This window comes from Metopolophium dirhodum, chromosome 4 (assembly GCF_019925205.1).
Source record: "Metopolophium dirhodum isolate CAU chromosome 4, ASM1992520v1, whole genome shotgun sequence".
NCBI lineage: Eukaryota > Metazoa > Arthropoda > Insecta > Hemiptera > Aphididae > Metopolophium > Metopolophium dirhodum.
This window is the reverse complement of record NC_083563.1, coordinates 22,870,021-22,884,922: the sequence shown is the minus strand read 5'-3', so window position 1 is coordinate 22,884,922 and position 14,902 is coordinate 22,870,021. Positions and strand designations below refer to the sequence as shown.

General features: G+C 35.6%; 2 protein-coding genes across 2 annotated transcripts in view; one reads left to right on the top strand and one right to left on the bottom strand.

Moving 5' to 3' along the window:
- Positions 1-14,902, bottom strand: part of LOC132943929 (ski oncogene-like) — a 55,329-nt gene that overhangs the window by 22,202 nt on the left and 18,225 nt on the right. The gene's annotated exons all lie outside the window — the stretch shown is intronic.
- Positions 10,995-12,422, top strand: LOC132943930 (52 kDa repressor of the inhibitor of the protein kinase-like). Its single transcript, XM_061013099.1, has 2 exons — positions 10,995-12,131; positions 12,214-12,422. The coding sequence occupies exons 1-2, from the start codon at positions 11,019-11,021 to the stop codon at positions 12,325-12,327; spliced, it is 1,227 nt and encodes a 408-aa protein (XP_060869082.1). The 5' UTR covers positions 10,995-11,018; the 3' UTR covers positions 12,328-12,422.

The following is a 14,902-nucleotide window of genomic DNA, read 5'->3' as shown; positions in this document are numbered from 1 at the left end:
ATGCGCCCCTTAAATCAATAAACCGTTTCCGCCGACCCGTCAGACCGTGCCTGCTGCCACCACGACCGCACTGCAGGACGGACGGCGGCGCCATGGAAGTTAAAATAAATATATTCACCAGCGGTACGGTTATTGTACATATAAAATGGCAACAGACGTTTCGCGTGAACGGCGGCGAGTATTACATAATATTACGACCGGAGAATGACGAGATTTGGCCGGGTTATTTTTCATCTTTCGGAAATATAATACGATATTGTTGTTGTGCAAGTCACGATGGCGGCGTCCGTCTTATCGACGCGAAACAACTTATAATATGAAGATTGGAATAAAAATCCAAATATATAAGCTGTCTGCTGTACGTTCGAGTGCGCGCGCGGGTAAAGGATTATTATTAACAACCGTCAACAAGGGGCAACGAGACGCGGCGGCAGCGGTGACGAGGGAGTCGTTTAAATACCCTTCACAACGGAAAGGGTTCACGGGCCATTACCCGAACACAAAACGACAGGTCCGGTTTCCGATTTAAACAATGAACGGGCATATTTTTGTCCGTGTAAAATTCCTTGCACACATACGCGCACATATTATATTATGCATATTATATACCATACTATAATATTATAATCAACGTCGTCGTAATCGCAATCCTCTTCGTATTATGCGTACCTATATTATACGCTCGTATTTTTCCCACACGCCCGCGCCCGACGCCCACCAATCCCCCACCCCTAGGGCAGTCACCTGGTTACGCAAAGAGGGTTTGTACACCTATACATTATGATATTAGCCACGTGATTGACACGTCTATTAACGCACGTACACCCCCGCTGCCGATGATTCCTTCCGGTCCGAGAGTTTTCTTATCGTATATTCTTTCATTTCGGTTGTGCACCCCTTATATTAGGTAAGTATTATAATATTGTATTCACAGTTTTTTTTTCCGTTTTGTCTTTTCGCCCACTGTCACGTATATATTATAGACGAGCTATATATAATGCAGTAATGCACACTGCAGTACTAAATTATTTTATACAACGCGGCGATCATCCATACGGATTATGTAGATGTGTGGCAAATAACCTTTAGGTGGGAACGGTGAAAAAAATCGAAAATCCGTTACATCGTGTTTAATCGGACATAAAATCTGACCATGGCAATACAGCCAGGATCGTTGCAGTCACGGAAAAACACGGTTTTCACGAGATACCACTGGCTGAGCGAATAAAAATAATATATATGTATACGTTAATTAATATATACCTACTGCAGGCTACAATATATCACTGAATATAATACTATGTAGTAGGTTTAAGCATGGGCGATGGGCTATACTGTTCTACTGCAGTTACAGTCGCGTAGGTCGTATAATATGTTTTATTGTTACGCACGCACAAGATATAAATATAATAATATTATAATGCAATATAATATGTTATGTACAATGAACTCATGTACATATCACGAATAGGTCCAGCGCGTATCCTTATTATTATCATATTATTATGTCCTTGTCGAGTCATTTTTTACGTTTCCAGCGCTCAAGACATACGCACTAGGCGGTCTCTCTGGCGTGGACGAAACGGTAGAAATAGTTTCAGGAAAATAACGAGTAGAAAACGACGAAGAAGAAGAAGAAGAAGAAGAAATAGAAGAAACGGAAGAACGTAATATGCGCGCAAAACACGGCTAACTATAGTGACTTGTCGTCCGCATAAAATACATCTGCGCGCGAAAGCCCATGACTGCAACCTAGACGTGTTTATATTATTATTATTAAAAATATGCTCATTGGGCCCGAGTGGGTGCTGACTGTTGGCCATAATATTATTATGTTATGTATCAAAGTCGTTTTCTGTCGATGTATCGCAATAAAGATTCTGTAAATATCTCTCGTCTCGTCCACCTACATAACAAATCCGATAGTTTTATATAATATCGAAATTATTTTCTCATAACATTCACACTAAGTTCTATAAATATCAACTAAGAAGTATTTTTTATACTGAACTACCGTGTGAAACAACTGCGATGCCGATAAATAGAAAAGAACAATTTTTTATTTGTATCACTGCGACTGCTGTTCGTAAAAAATATGATATTATAAAACAGTGCAGACGTATAGACAGCCGTATTGTTTTAAAAATTACACATGACTATACATGACATGTTATAATGATACAGTTCTTCGGATTACTACTGTATCGAAATTTTTTTGTAACATATATTGTCTGTAGGAAAAATATTTTACTCATTTCCATTGTCGAAATTATACATTACAAATTAAACATTTGATTAAAAGTGAACATCTCTGATGGGAGTATATTTTGTAGTCCTGGGACCTATAGCTGTAGAAATAGTAATTATATGATAACACAGCCCAACGGTATATAAAGTATATTATCTTGTACGCCAATGTTAAAAAAATAAAGCGTAATAATAAACACTTCGTTGCAGATGCCTATAGCATTCTTGTTTTGGTGCAAGTACACTGGGGATAATCACTGTTCTGGTTTACCAATTATTTCATTGTACATTTCTCATGACAAAAATTCTAACTTCTGAGTGAATCGCGCAGTAGGTCCGTGTCATTGCTCTTTTATGCTCTCGTCTCTTCTGTTTCTCGGCCGTGTCGTGTCGTCCCCTCTTTATCTCTCTCCATCACAATCTCGACCTATCAATTTTGTTTGTTCATCTCGTTGTTTTGGCTTCGTACACACGTCGCAGGTTTATCAAATCAACAGTGCACGTGCATAGAGACGTGTTTTCATCGCGTAATTTATATATATTTATTTAAAACGTTTTCAGAAGGCGCAACTTATAAATATAAACATATAAAAACCGTTGGTAAAATACAAAATTGTATTGTGGTGGTATTGTTTGGTGGTAGTACACGGCATAATATGTCATATGTACCTATATCAAAATAATATACTATATATACAGTTTTATTGAAACTTCCACGCGGCACATGGCGTGTTTGTATCAAATATCGCATATTTTTTCCTTATCGTTAAGCTAATTTTTTTTTGCTTCGGAGCAGGTATACCTACAGTTATTATATTGTTGTCGTTGTCAAAACATTATGCCTGGTGTGCACAGTTCGCGGGACCAAAACCATGAAATTACTCGGTAACACGCTAGATACAAATGTCAAATTAAAAACTAGAAAGCACCTAAATATAAGCCCCCAGGCCGGACAAAAAACGGCATTAGAAGCCGTATTTATATATAATATATAACTTGGTTGGTTGATAACGTTGACTATATAGTATATCAGTGCCCAGTATACTATATATCACTAGGTAGTAAAAGTACTCGGCTTATAAAATAATGCATAAAATATTTTAATATTTCATTAGTGTTATTTATACCTCATCCGGTTTTATTTTGTCATCACGATTTTTGTGGGTTTTACTTTTAAACACAGACTGACGATTGTGTATAATGTTTGAAAGAAAAAGAAACGTTTAAACCCAGTGAATAAAACGACATTTGTGCTGTCGAGCAAGACACGTGTGTGTGTGTGTGTGTGTGTGTAACAACGGCTTCATTAAGTAGGTACACATCATATTAAATATAAGTCTATAACTTATTATTGAGCAGACCCGGTCGTGTGTACATATGCTATAAACAGTTAATACCTACTGTTGGCGTAACGGTTAATCGAGTTATGATGGTGTATATATTATTATGTATGTATATACAGTTGGAATCAAATGACTGTCAGGAGCAATAAAGAAATGAAAGGAAAAAAGGGACCACTCCTCGTCGTAAGTCCGTCTTTGTGAACGGGCCGAGTCATTGTTGGCGCTCATTCGCCGTCGCGTTTGGGAATATGCTAGCGAGAGCTCTCGCGCGCTCGTGTGTGTGGATAACGCTGGGTGGCCGACGGCCGAGTGAAGGGGTCTCTGCTGTACGTCGGAAATCTGCTGCTGCCGCGACGTCGACGTCATTGTTAGAATCAAGAGGATTAACTCCTTGCGTATGTAACTACGACGATGGCGACGACGACTTCAAAGGTCTTAAATGGGGATTTTATTTTTCTCGACCTATACTATACGCGTATCTATCCGGTCGGATCTAAAAACAACACGTATAATATAGACGAGGCGGTGTTCGACATCCACGTGAGAAAGGTCGTGGTCGTTTTCACGGCCGTGTGAGCAGCACATGTTAGCGCCAAACTCTCCGCACTCTTTTTACCGGTACGGTATGTGTGTGATATCGGGTGTGCAAAAGGCGGTTATACTCGGAAAAATACTATATGTATATAATTTAATATATATAATAATATACATATGCGCGTGTATATTCTTTGCACACAATCATTTTTGCATGTGTAATGAAACGCAGCTGTGATGTGCCACCGCCTGCGCACACACGACCACATTTATAATATAATACCTATATATTTTTGGAGGGGGTCAACGGAAGAAGACGTACCGGAAGGGCGGTGATGGTGGGCGCAAGGGTGGTTTTTCGCAACGAGTAGCGCACGAAGAAAAAAATAAATACGTACCACGCCAAATAAACGACCGTGTAATAGGTTTTTCTCGAGCCGATAAACGGGATTTTGTGAAAGCGGGGGCGAACACAATGAACTATATATATATTATATATGTATGATAATGTGTATACACTATACACAGACGCTACGACGGTATGGTATCGCGGTGCTGCAGAAATAAATGTATAGTTATGTACAATGTACATGCAATGCGTGTATGCTTTATAATAGCATGGTGGGATGAGGAGGATAACCCCTCTGGTCCCTATTCGGTTTCCATCGAAGAAAAAAATAATGAGAAAAGTCTTACGCACTTCAACCTGTTTTCATCGGCGTCTGTGTCTGCAGCAGCGCGCACCCTCCTCATTTAACAATATATTTACATTTTCGCTCAGAAAACGTTATTGGTATTATGTATAATATATACCTAATACAATACAACTATATTGGTACATACTGGGTTACTGTGGTTTGTCACGGACGAGCTACAACGCAAACAGACAATTTGTGTATTATATATTATAATATATACGCGCGTGAAGCTTTTGATCAGCATTGCCAAAACGCGTTGACTGACACGACGTGGTCCACGGGGCTCGTCCGAGATGGGCTACTTATAGCTTTGTTTTCTCAAAGTTTTATTTTTTTCGTCTGTGCAAAATTAAAAAAAAATCAAGTGCAACGACCCCGAGCACGTGATGATGTCCGTTGGTGGTCCGCCAGTAGCCGACGATAGTTTTGCCAAAATTCGCGGGCTGCGTTCGTTTTTTCCATAGGGATTATTATTTTTTTAAGACTATAACGATATGAACTCAGCATGACATAGTTTTAATATCTCTATTGGTACATATTATGCCACAGAATAATCAAAATCACTTGCATTGCGATCGGCTATCGCTGTACAATCTATAAAAAAGCCTTGATACTGCAATTCCAACACCAAATACAATTTAAAAACATCGTCATCATCAGATTATGTACGGATCAATTTATAACGACAAATATTTGTGATATGCGCAGCCGATTTTCGAACACATTGAGTTTGGCATTTGACAGGATTGTATCCCAAGCAGACGTACTAGTACGTACCTACTAGGAGCGAAGGAATACTTTGACATCTCACGAGAAATCGAGTTAAAGAAACGAATAAAAACGTTGGGCTTAATTTATTGCAGATGAAGCGCATTCCTCTCGAATCATCTCGTCGTGTCCTTCCATACGTGCGTGGTATACATATTGTATATTTTTTTTTGAGCTTAAGTCTGGCGACTATGGCCATTAGCTGTTTTTTGTTTGTAGGTTGTTTGTAGGGGGAACGGTTGGTTGAAACACGTTTGTATGTGTACCAAGGATTTGTTGCTAAAAATCCCGGGTGGTCACCCATCCGGGAGCTAGCAACACCGGCTGATACATACACTCAAAGCGTTTCCGCAGTTGAGTGTACGGATCGCGCCAAACCAAGCCACATGTATTATATTTTATATAGTAATAAGTAATAACATAATAACAATTACGCGTTTTATATAATACTGCAGTAGAATGAAAATTCGGGTAAATATTTTGAAAACTTATAACCAAGAACGGTATATATATTATACATTTGACAGGATTACAAATCCTCGGGAGCTTAACGCATACACAATAATGAATATACATATGCGTGCGTGCGTGCCCGTAAATTTATACGGAAGAGGACCCTTCAAAGTGACGCGCCTGCGATTCGTTTTCACTTTCTGGTGCGACGACGTCTGGCAGCTATAGGCGACACGCGGTGACAATAATATATATAGTCGGTTATGTGTATACCTATATATATTATAATGTATATGTGTATTGACGCATAGTGTATAATATATCGTGTATTATATATACAGCTATATTCGGTTAAGATATAGTAGTTTCACCTACCGAAATTCGGCGCCTCGAGATTTATAGCCCGTCTCCTAGACATGGAATTGACCTATTTATTTTCGTTGAAACCCGTATAATATACCCATACGACGCCACAGCCGCTGCCACCACACATTAACGACACACGTACACACGTCTGCGAGCTCATAGCAACAACGGCACAAAAGCAATAATTTTATTTCTATACTTAAAAATACACGCCCGTGATTTGTTGTTAAATAACGAGTGTTTTGCGAATAACAATGGATTATTTTTTTAAATAAATATATATATATTATTATATTTCATTATTATTATTCGCTGCCGTGCATTATTTCTATTAAGTGGTTCCATTGTGTGAACACATCTTGACCGTTGCAAAGGTTAAAGGGTCTGTTTCTTTTTTCATGAGCGGTCCGCATTAAACAGTACATATTATACACGCACACACATATGTACGTAAAAAGGGTGGCTGAGGAAGAACACTTCATGAAAACCGTGAACGCGCGTGTATGCTTGTGCATATTGAAATGTACCGTAATCGAATAAAAATCTGAATAATCAGAGTGTATACAATAATTGTATACTATACATACTATGCTACTGAATTTATTTAATTTTTCACTACCCCTCAAAAAAAAAGTGATTTTTCCATATATAGTCATATAGAGCATGATATAATTATCATTCATCAGTCGTCATTGTTGTGTATAAAAAGTATATAATATTAACTGTATTGCGTCTGGCTGGTGGTATTTTTTTTTTTACATAAAACCAATTACCAAATAACATCAATGTAATACATAATAATAATTTTATAAATAGCAATAACAAACCATATAAATTATACAAAAAAATTTAAAAACCGAAATCGTTTTCATTGAGTTATAAAATTCGTTTACGCTTCAGAGGGCTAGGCAGACACACCATACACATTTTACTGTAATACAAGTAACTGTGCTCACACAAACACGTTCACAAACAGATTATAAATCTCGTTTTACGATATTCGTTTTGAAGGCGGATCATGACAGTTTTATGTTACAAAAAAAGCCGATTATAATATCGTGTATTGGGGAGACGACGGCCGTATACTCTCGTCTGCAATAAAAGTATACGAGCGTACTTAAAGCTGAAAAACCAAAAAGCGACAAGGAAGCAACTACGTATATCGTCCCATCACCATATACTATTATTTCCAATGTCCACAACGAGATACTCGGGTTGGAATTGTCTTACTATAATAAATAAATATTAAATAAATATTATTGTATAATATTAGCGTGGTATATACCATGTACCTAGTATATACATATATAATATCTTATTATATATATTATGCACATTTACCGCACGGAAAGACAGAGATAGGGAGAGTGGTTTTCGAGGTTGCCGCGATAGAGCACGTCATGATGTAAGTATATCTACCTACCTACCGACCGGAAAAACAGTGGCAAACCACGATTCGTTCTGTGTGTTGAAACGGCTGCAGAAGCTCGACGACGAACAATGCGCTGAGCTCGGACACCGCAGGAGGTCCATTTTCTGTGTCGTAGACGACGTTGTCGTCGTCGCCGCCGGTGACTGACCAACAAGACGCGCCACCGTTTTACCCCTTTCGTTGTTGTTATTATTCAGAATCCCTCCGCTTTTTTATTCCAACAATACGACGCACAAAAGAACTCTCCCGTATATTATATGTTTTTTAAACGTTTTCGCATCATTTTTTCTCTCTCTTACTCATTCTCGTTCTTTCTCTCCACGGGTTCCTTTCATGATTTTTATATATATTTATTGTTTGTGGCTTCTTCTCGCGCGAACATACCGGCCAATTTTGGTTAGTTAGGTCTATGTGTATGTAAATACACGAATACGTCCGGTTAGATTTTGACGTGGCCAAGGGTCGTGCGCACACACATCTCGGAAAATAATAATAATCGTTCGCGAACAAAAGGACCGAACGAGGCGCGAATTCCCCCAAGAACATATACACACGGTACAATTGATGGTATATTCCAAAAAAAAAACTTATGTTAAAAAACCGGTCAGCTAAAGTAGACAGAAAATTGTTACAATGTCGCGGCGACGATCAGCTTTATAGTGTACACGTATAACCAGTTTTTTTTTGTAAAAATAATGTTGCATATATTTTATTATTATGTATATTATAATATATAATATACATGCGTGGCATTGACGGGTCGAAAGAAGAAAAAAAAAATTACATATATTGTGTCCGGCAATTACATGGCTGTTTATAGTCTCTCCGTGTCCGCAATAACAATCAAATGGATCTCTGATTGGAGACAATATACATGCATATACAAATAATATACAGGCCCGTACACAAAATAGTAAATACCATACGGTGTACAGTATACCGCCGTATATAATAATTTCTATAGAGTTAGACGGTCAACGATTATTAGACAACACGCAAACACATACATACAATATTATTATATAATATCATAATTCATATATTAATAGGTATTAAAAGGATCAATTAACCGTAAGCCGAGATGCTATACAATCGGAGAATGTTCCCTGATATGAACAAAATGTTTGATGAACTTTGGCAGCTAAAAATTATGCAGTTTACATAATATGAACAACAATGTTTGTCATGTATGTACCATGGGTAAAAAGTTATTATATTATATAGGTTATAAGCGCACAGTAATAATTATGACCGATATTTTATAATCAAGTTCAAAGTGCAACGACTTCAGGTACACAGTTCGACAACACTGTCGAATGTGCACGATCAAAAAAAAAACTTAAATAATAAATACATACTTGTACATAGAAAAATATGACCTTTGCGGCTTTGCGAATATTGATTATTATACTATTAGCATTGTTAAAAAACGTTGATAACATGAAGAAAATATGTGAAAATATTATGCCAATACGAGTAGTATCTATACCTAACAATAAAGATTATTTTCTAAAAAACATTCAACGGAAACGAGATTTTTGGAATTTTCTGCATTGTTTAAAATCCTAAACGGCAGAGCTAATATTCTCCACTAATTAATATCAAAATAAATAAACATTTTGAATGGTACAATGTAAAATACCAAAAACGTTTTCTTATCGCTCGATTATAATAACTAATGCAATAATTTATACAGGGTTAATAGCGGTCGAGCTTGCAAATTGTATTATTCGTGTTCCGTTTTCCCAGACAAATACACACGCACATATTATATAGTCCTTATATGTATATTATTTTGTATTTCTATAGATATAGGGTCCTACAACAGTACAAACATTATTTTCAAAATATAACCAGTAAAGCCCTTGTAATATTCGTTAGAGCGATGCGATCTGAACTGAAAAATAGTCAATAGGCCTAATATACCTAATATGAAAATGTATGGAATAAAAATTAAAACTTCGCACAGTATTGCTATACAGATAACCTGAAATCGGAAAAAAAATCTATCCATAAGAATGTGACAGAATAACATTTTAGATGTAGGTCCTATTTTCATTTTTTTACAAAAAGTAATCGAATTTGTTGATATACTTATCGGTGAACTCGGTTACCTCCTTTTGTTTATTTATGGAATAATTTCTAATGGGCTTTTTAACTACACGATGAAATATATGATAACACTACGTCTTGTAATACAGTAAATCAGGGTTAAAAGCTATCTGAAAAATAATGTGCCCGGCTGACAACTAAACTCGTAGGAAATAGGAATACAAACTATGAGTACATGGATATATACAACTATTAATAACCCTCGTTCCTTCCCAGCCTACGAAAGTTGGACGATGGTTAATGGGAGATTAATATTATAACGTGTGAAATTAACATTTAAACAACATGAAAATAAATAAGTATATGTATATACACGAATTTATACAGACTTATATTGAATAGATATAATTATAATTTACAACTAAATAAATTATGAATTACTAAGATTACATTAAAATTTAAATTGTTGATTCGTGATAAGAGAAAAGTATTTTATCTAATGACTGATAGTACAAAATATAAAAACATAAATAAATAATCGAATTATTAAATATATTTTAAAACCGTATTATATACTCGTATGATATTATATTATATTTATCGTACATTTAATATTTGTTAAAATAGAAACAATATACATATTAAGTAAATTATATGGTATGATAAGGGCCTGGCGAATGGATAAAAACAGTAATAAATGTATACAGCATTTAACCCAGATTTTATGGTAACAATAAGATAGTTGTTTAAGGTTCGAATTGGCAGTGGCGTAGTTACGGGGGGGGTGTAAGGGGTTTCCACCCCCCCCCCCTACACCAAAAAAAAAAACAAATCTTTTTTATATTGGTTAGAATTTTAAATAATAGATAGGTAAATAATACTAGTACAAATTAACATGTGTAATATTATTATTACTATATATTATATTAATATAGTTATAGAAATTATTCGAGTGTTTACACTTCTGAGTTTTATTTTAAGAAAATCAATTATAAAATCGACGAAAACAGCGATAACGACCTCCGACGTCCAACACGTAACAACACGAGCATTGTTGAAAATTTAAAGGCGTTCGGGATAGAACTTAAGTATTTACGTGGACAGGGGTACGATGGGGCTGCAGCTATGTCTGGACAATTTAATGGTGTTAGGTCACATATTTCTCAATTGTATCCGATGGCAACTTATGTTCACTGTACAGCACACACCCTTAACTTGGCAGTATCTAAATCTTGTACAATACAACCAATTAGAAACTGCTTGGGTACGATTGGAAAATCACGAGATTTCTTTGTATACCCCAAACGAAAAAATATACTTTCACAAGCAATCGAAGACTTTAATGGAACAATTAATGCAAAAACATTAAAACGCAACTGTGCTACAAGATGGATCGAACGTTTTCATTCAGTTCACGATTTTATCGAACTTTTGGAATGTGTCGTTGATTCCTTAGACACTATTAGTAGTTGGGCCGATGGTGATACCTCAAGTCAAGCAAATAATTTAAAAAATTCAATCTTACAAGGAGAGTTTATCATATCACTTTTGGTTTTATCGAAAATATTTGCAGTTGGATTGCCACTATCTAAACAATTCCAAAGCGTTGCCATTGATTTAAGAGAAGCTATGATATTAGCTAATGCGACACTGTCTGAATTAAAAACAATTCGAAGTAACATTGATGAATATTTTCATGAAATCTATACAAAAGCATCTGTTCTAGCTCAGGAGTTGTGTTTTTCAATATCATTACCTCGAATTGCACGTAAACAAAAAAACAGAGATAACTATTCAGTGAACACGCCTGAAGAATATTTTAAAATAACAATATTCATACCTTATTTAGAATTGTTTATTAACGAAATTGAATCGAGATTTATTGAACATCAGAAAACATTAAAAGGATTTCAAAACTTATTTCCAAAAACGTCAGAAATGACAACACTTGAAAAAGATGAATTTATTAGTTTGATAGATTTTTATAATGATGATTTGGCAGATAACAATAAAGATATTTTGGTATCTGAGTTAAAACTTTGGCGACGTAAAATACTTGCACTAGATAAACAACCTACAAATGCTATGGATGCTTTAGTTATCTGCAATAACATGTATCCAAATATATACAAATTACTACAAATTTTAGCAACACTACCTGTTTCAACAGCTTCATCCGAAAGATCTTTTTCATCATTAAAGAGAATTAAGACGTACCTAAGGAATACAATGTCAGAGGTATTTATAAAATTGTATAATATAATATATAAGAACTAATTAAATAAAAATAATAAATATGAATGATATTTTACATTTTTAGAAAAGATTAAATGGTTTGGCAATGCTCTCCATTCATCGTTCAATATCAGTAGATGCAAAGGAAGTGTTGGACGAATTATCTATTAACAAACGTCGAGTGGATTTTATTTTATGAATTATTATAATAAACTAATATAAAACTATAAAAACTATTTATAATTAATACAAATTTGAAACAAAATAAAAATAACGTACGTAAAAAACTAATAACTTGTAATTTGTATCATAAATATATTTTAAAACCCCCCCCAGAAAAAAATCGTATCTACGCCACTGCGAATTGGGGATTTACAATTTACTTGCCAAGTGTTGATTAACCAACTAAGAATATCTTTGGATACCTATAATGAAAATACGATTCCCACTTTTAATCGTTTTGGTTTCCGAAGAAAATTTACAAAATATATGTTTGAAAATCAAAATGGTTGAATCTGGGAATTGTTTTTTCATAGGATTTGAATGGTTCCAGAGAAAAATATACCTACATATTATAATAATGTATATAGTACAACAAACGACGATAGAATGCTGCAGTTCGTAATCATATTTGTATTATTGCGTTGAAGTTCTATATCAAAAATATATCATAATTATATAATATAACACTTTTTTTTTTACTTGACACATCAATGAAACAGAAAAGAAATACAGGACAAATAATTAGAAGAATTGTAAATATTGTTTTCAACATGTCAGAGAGATGTATCGTTGAAAAAAAAATAAAACTGACAAGGGAATATTAATGCCTTTTTTCCCAGTAACTCGTCAAATATTTGCCATTGTATATTTACTTAAAATAAAAAAAAGTATAAAAAGTAGAACGAGCACCGTACCTGACAGAAGGATTTGCATCGGAGTATCGGACGACGAGGGGAAAGAAGTAAGTCCTTATTTCGCCAACTGTCGCCGTCAAATATTTGCGTCCGACCATGACGTCAAGTCGTATGTCATTAAAAAAAAAAAGAGGAAAAAATAAAGAAAGAATAAAACGACAGAAGGGAATATAAGAAAAAGTGACGGAAAAATGTAATAGCGTCACCACTCGCCGCCAACCAACTGCCGGCTCAGAAGTGGAAGCGCAACGACTACGCTCGCGGGGGCTGACTGCAGTCGGGCAAGGAAAAGACATGTTTTAGAAACTCGCTCGAGATGACACACACTACACGACTCGTTCCGTTGAGTACAAGACGGTCGTTCGGACAAACATTGACGGAAAATGCACTCCAAATTCGTTGTGGCAAAACACATGTGAAAATATGAGCGTAAATAATATTGACGACGACAACATCAAGAAAAATACCAATTATAATTATTTTGTATTACATAATTATTATTATATAATTAATAATAATTACCAAACACCTAACTAATAAATTAAACTTGTTCCTAAAAAAATATACTATACACATTAATGTTTTACCTTTATAATGATGTTGTATTCAAAATATATGCATACTAATGTTACTATACAATATAATGTCGGACAACATGTAAAATGTATCATTCTTAATGGAAATCCACCAGCATACCTAAATGGATAACGACTGTAGCTATACTCAGCACGTTTTTGAGAAAAGATATGCACGATTTTTCCCCGGGAAAATAAAACCTAACAGAATAGCTCTGAACGGGCCTGGTATTATACCTATATAGGGGTAAAAAATCCTAGTGGCATTTTCACACGTTGGTGGGTGCAGTGCGCCAGTGCAATATATAGGTTGGTATAGGTAGATAACAATTTAATATAATATATACTATTAGATAAAGCTTGGTCCGAGTCCACGACGAAGATGATGAGAGGTTTTCGCCTTTTCGGCAAGAAAAAAGTCATCATCGCCATGTGAGAACTGTGAAAAAACACGTTATTGATCGTTTCGTTTTTTTTTTTTTTTTACGTATCATATAATGTGTTTGTTACCCGTGTACAGTGTGCACACGGTGAACACGTTAATATACATATACATAATTATAGTAATATGTATATTATATAACATTACAGCCAGTGAATGTGTACACACACGTAGATTCGTGTTCGCGCTTCTGTGCGTGAATACGCTCCTGCTGGGCCCGCACGACGTGCCCCCCTACCCCCCACCTTTGTAACCGCCGACTGCACTGGCCGTCTGTCCGTCATCAGCTGTCAACCGCTTTTCTGCTGCATTACCGACCCTCCCGAAATCTGACAGAGTGAGAGAGAGAGAGATAGACAGGGGGATATGGAAAAAAAACCGGTGACCATCGGCGCCGCGGTTGTTTGCTTTCCGGATAAGTCCAATAATACCGAGAGCGAGATTTCGACGGTTTTCCGTGAGAAAATCACACGCCGCGAGCTTTGCAGTGCGTGAAATCCGATGCCGCGATGCGTATATATATATATATATAAAGACCGACACATCCATAAAAACGATACATATTATATACCACAACAGTTTTAATTTCGGGAGCGTCGTCGCACAACGATACGAAAAATCACTTAGTGACACCTCGAAATCATGTTGCACTATATATATATCAGAAGTCACCGATTTTATGGCAGCCCATCGACAAATTTTATCTGGCCCAAGGTCAAGAAATGTATTTTTTAAATGATACACTTTTTTATAGTGAATTAAATGAGGTTATTCATTATTTTTGTATTTTATTTTTTGATTTGGCCTTTGATATCTTTGGATAAACATGAACATTACATT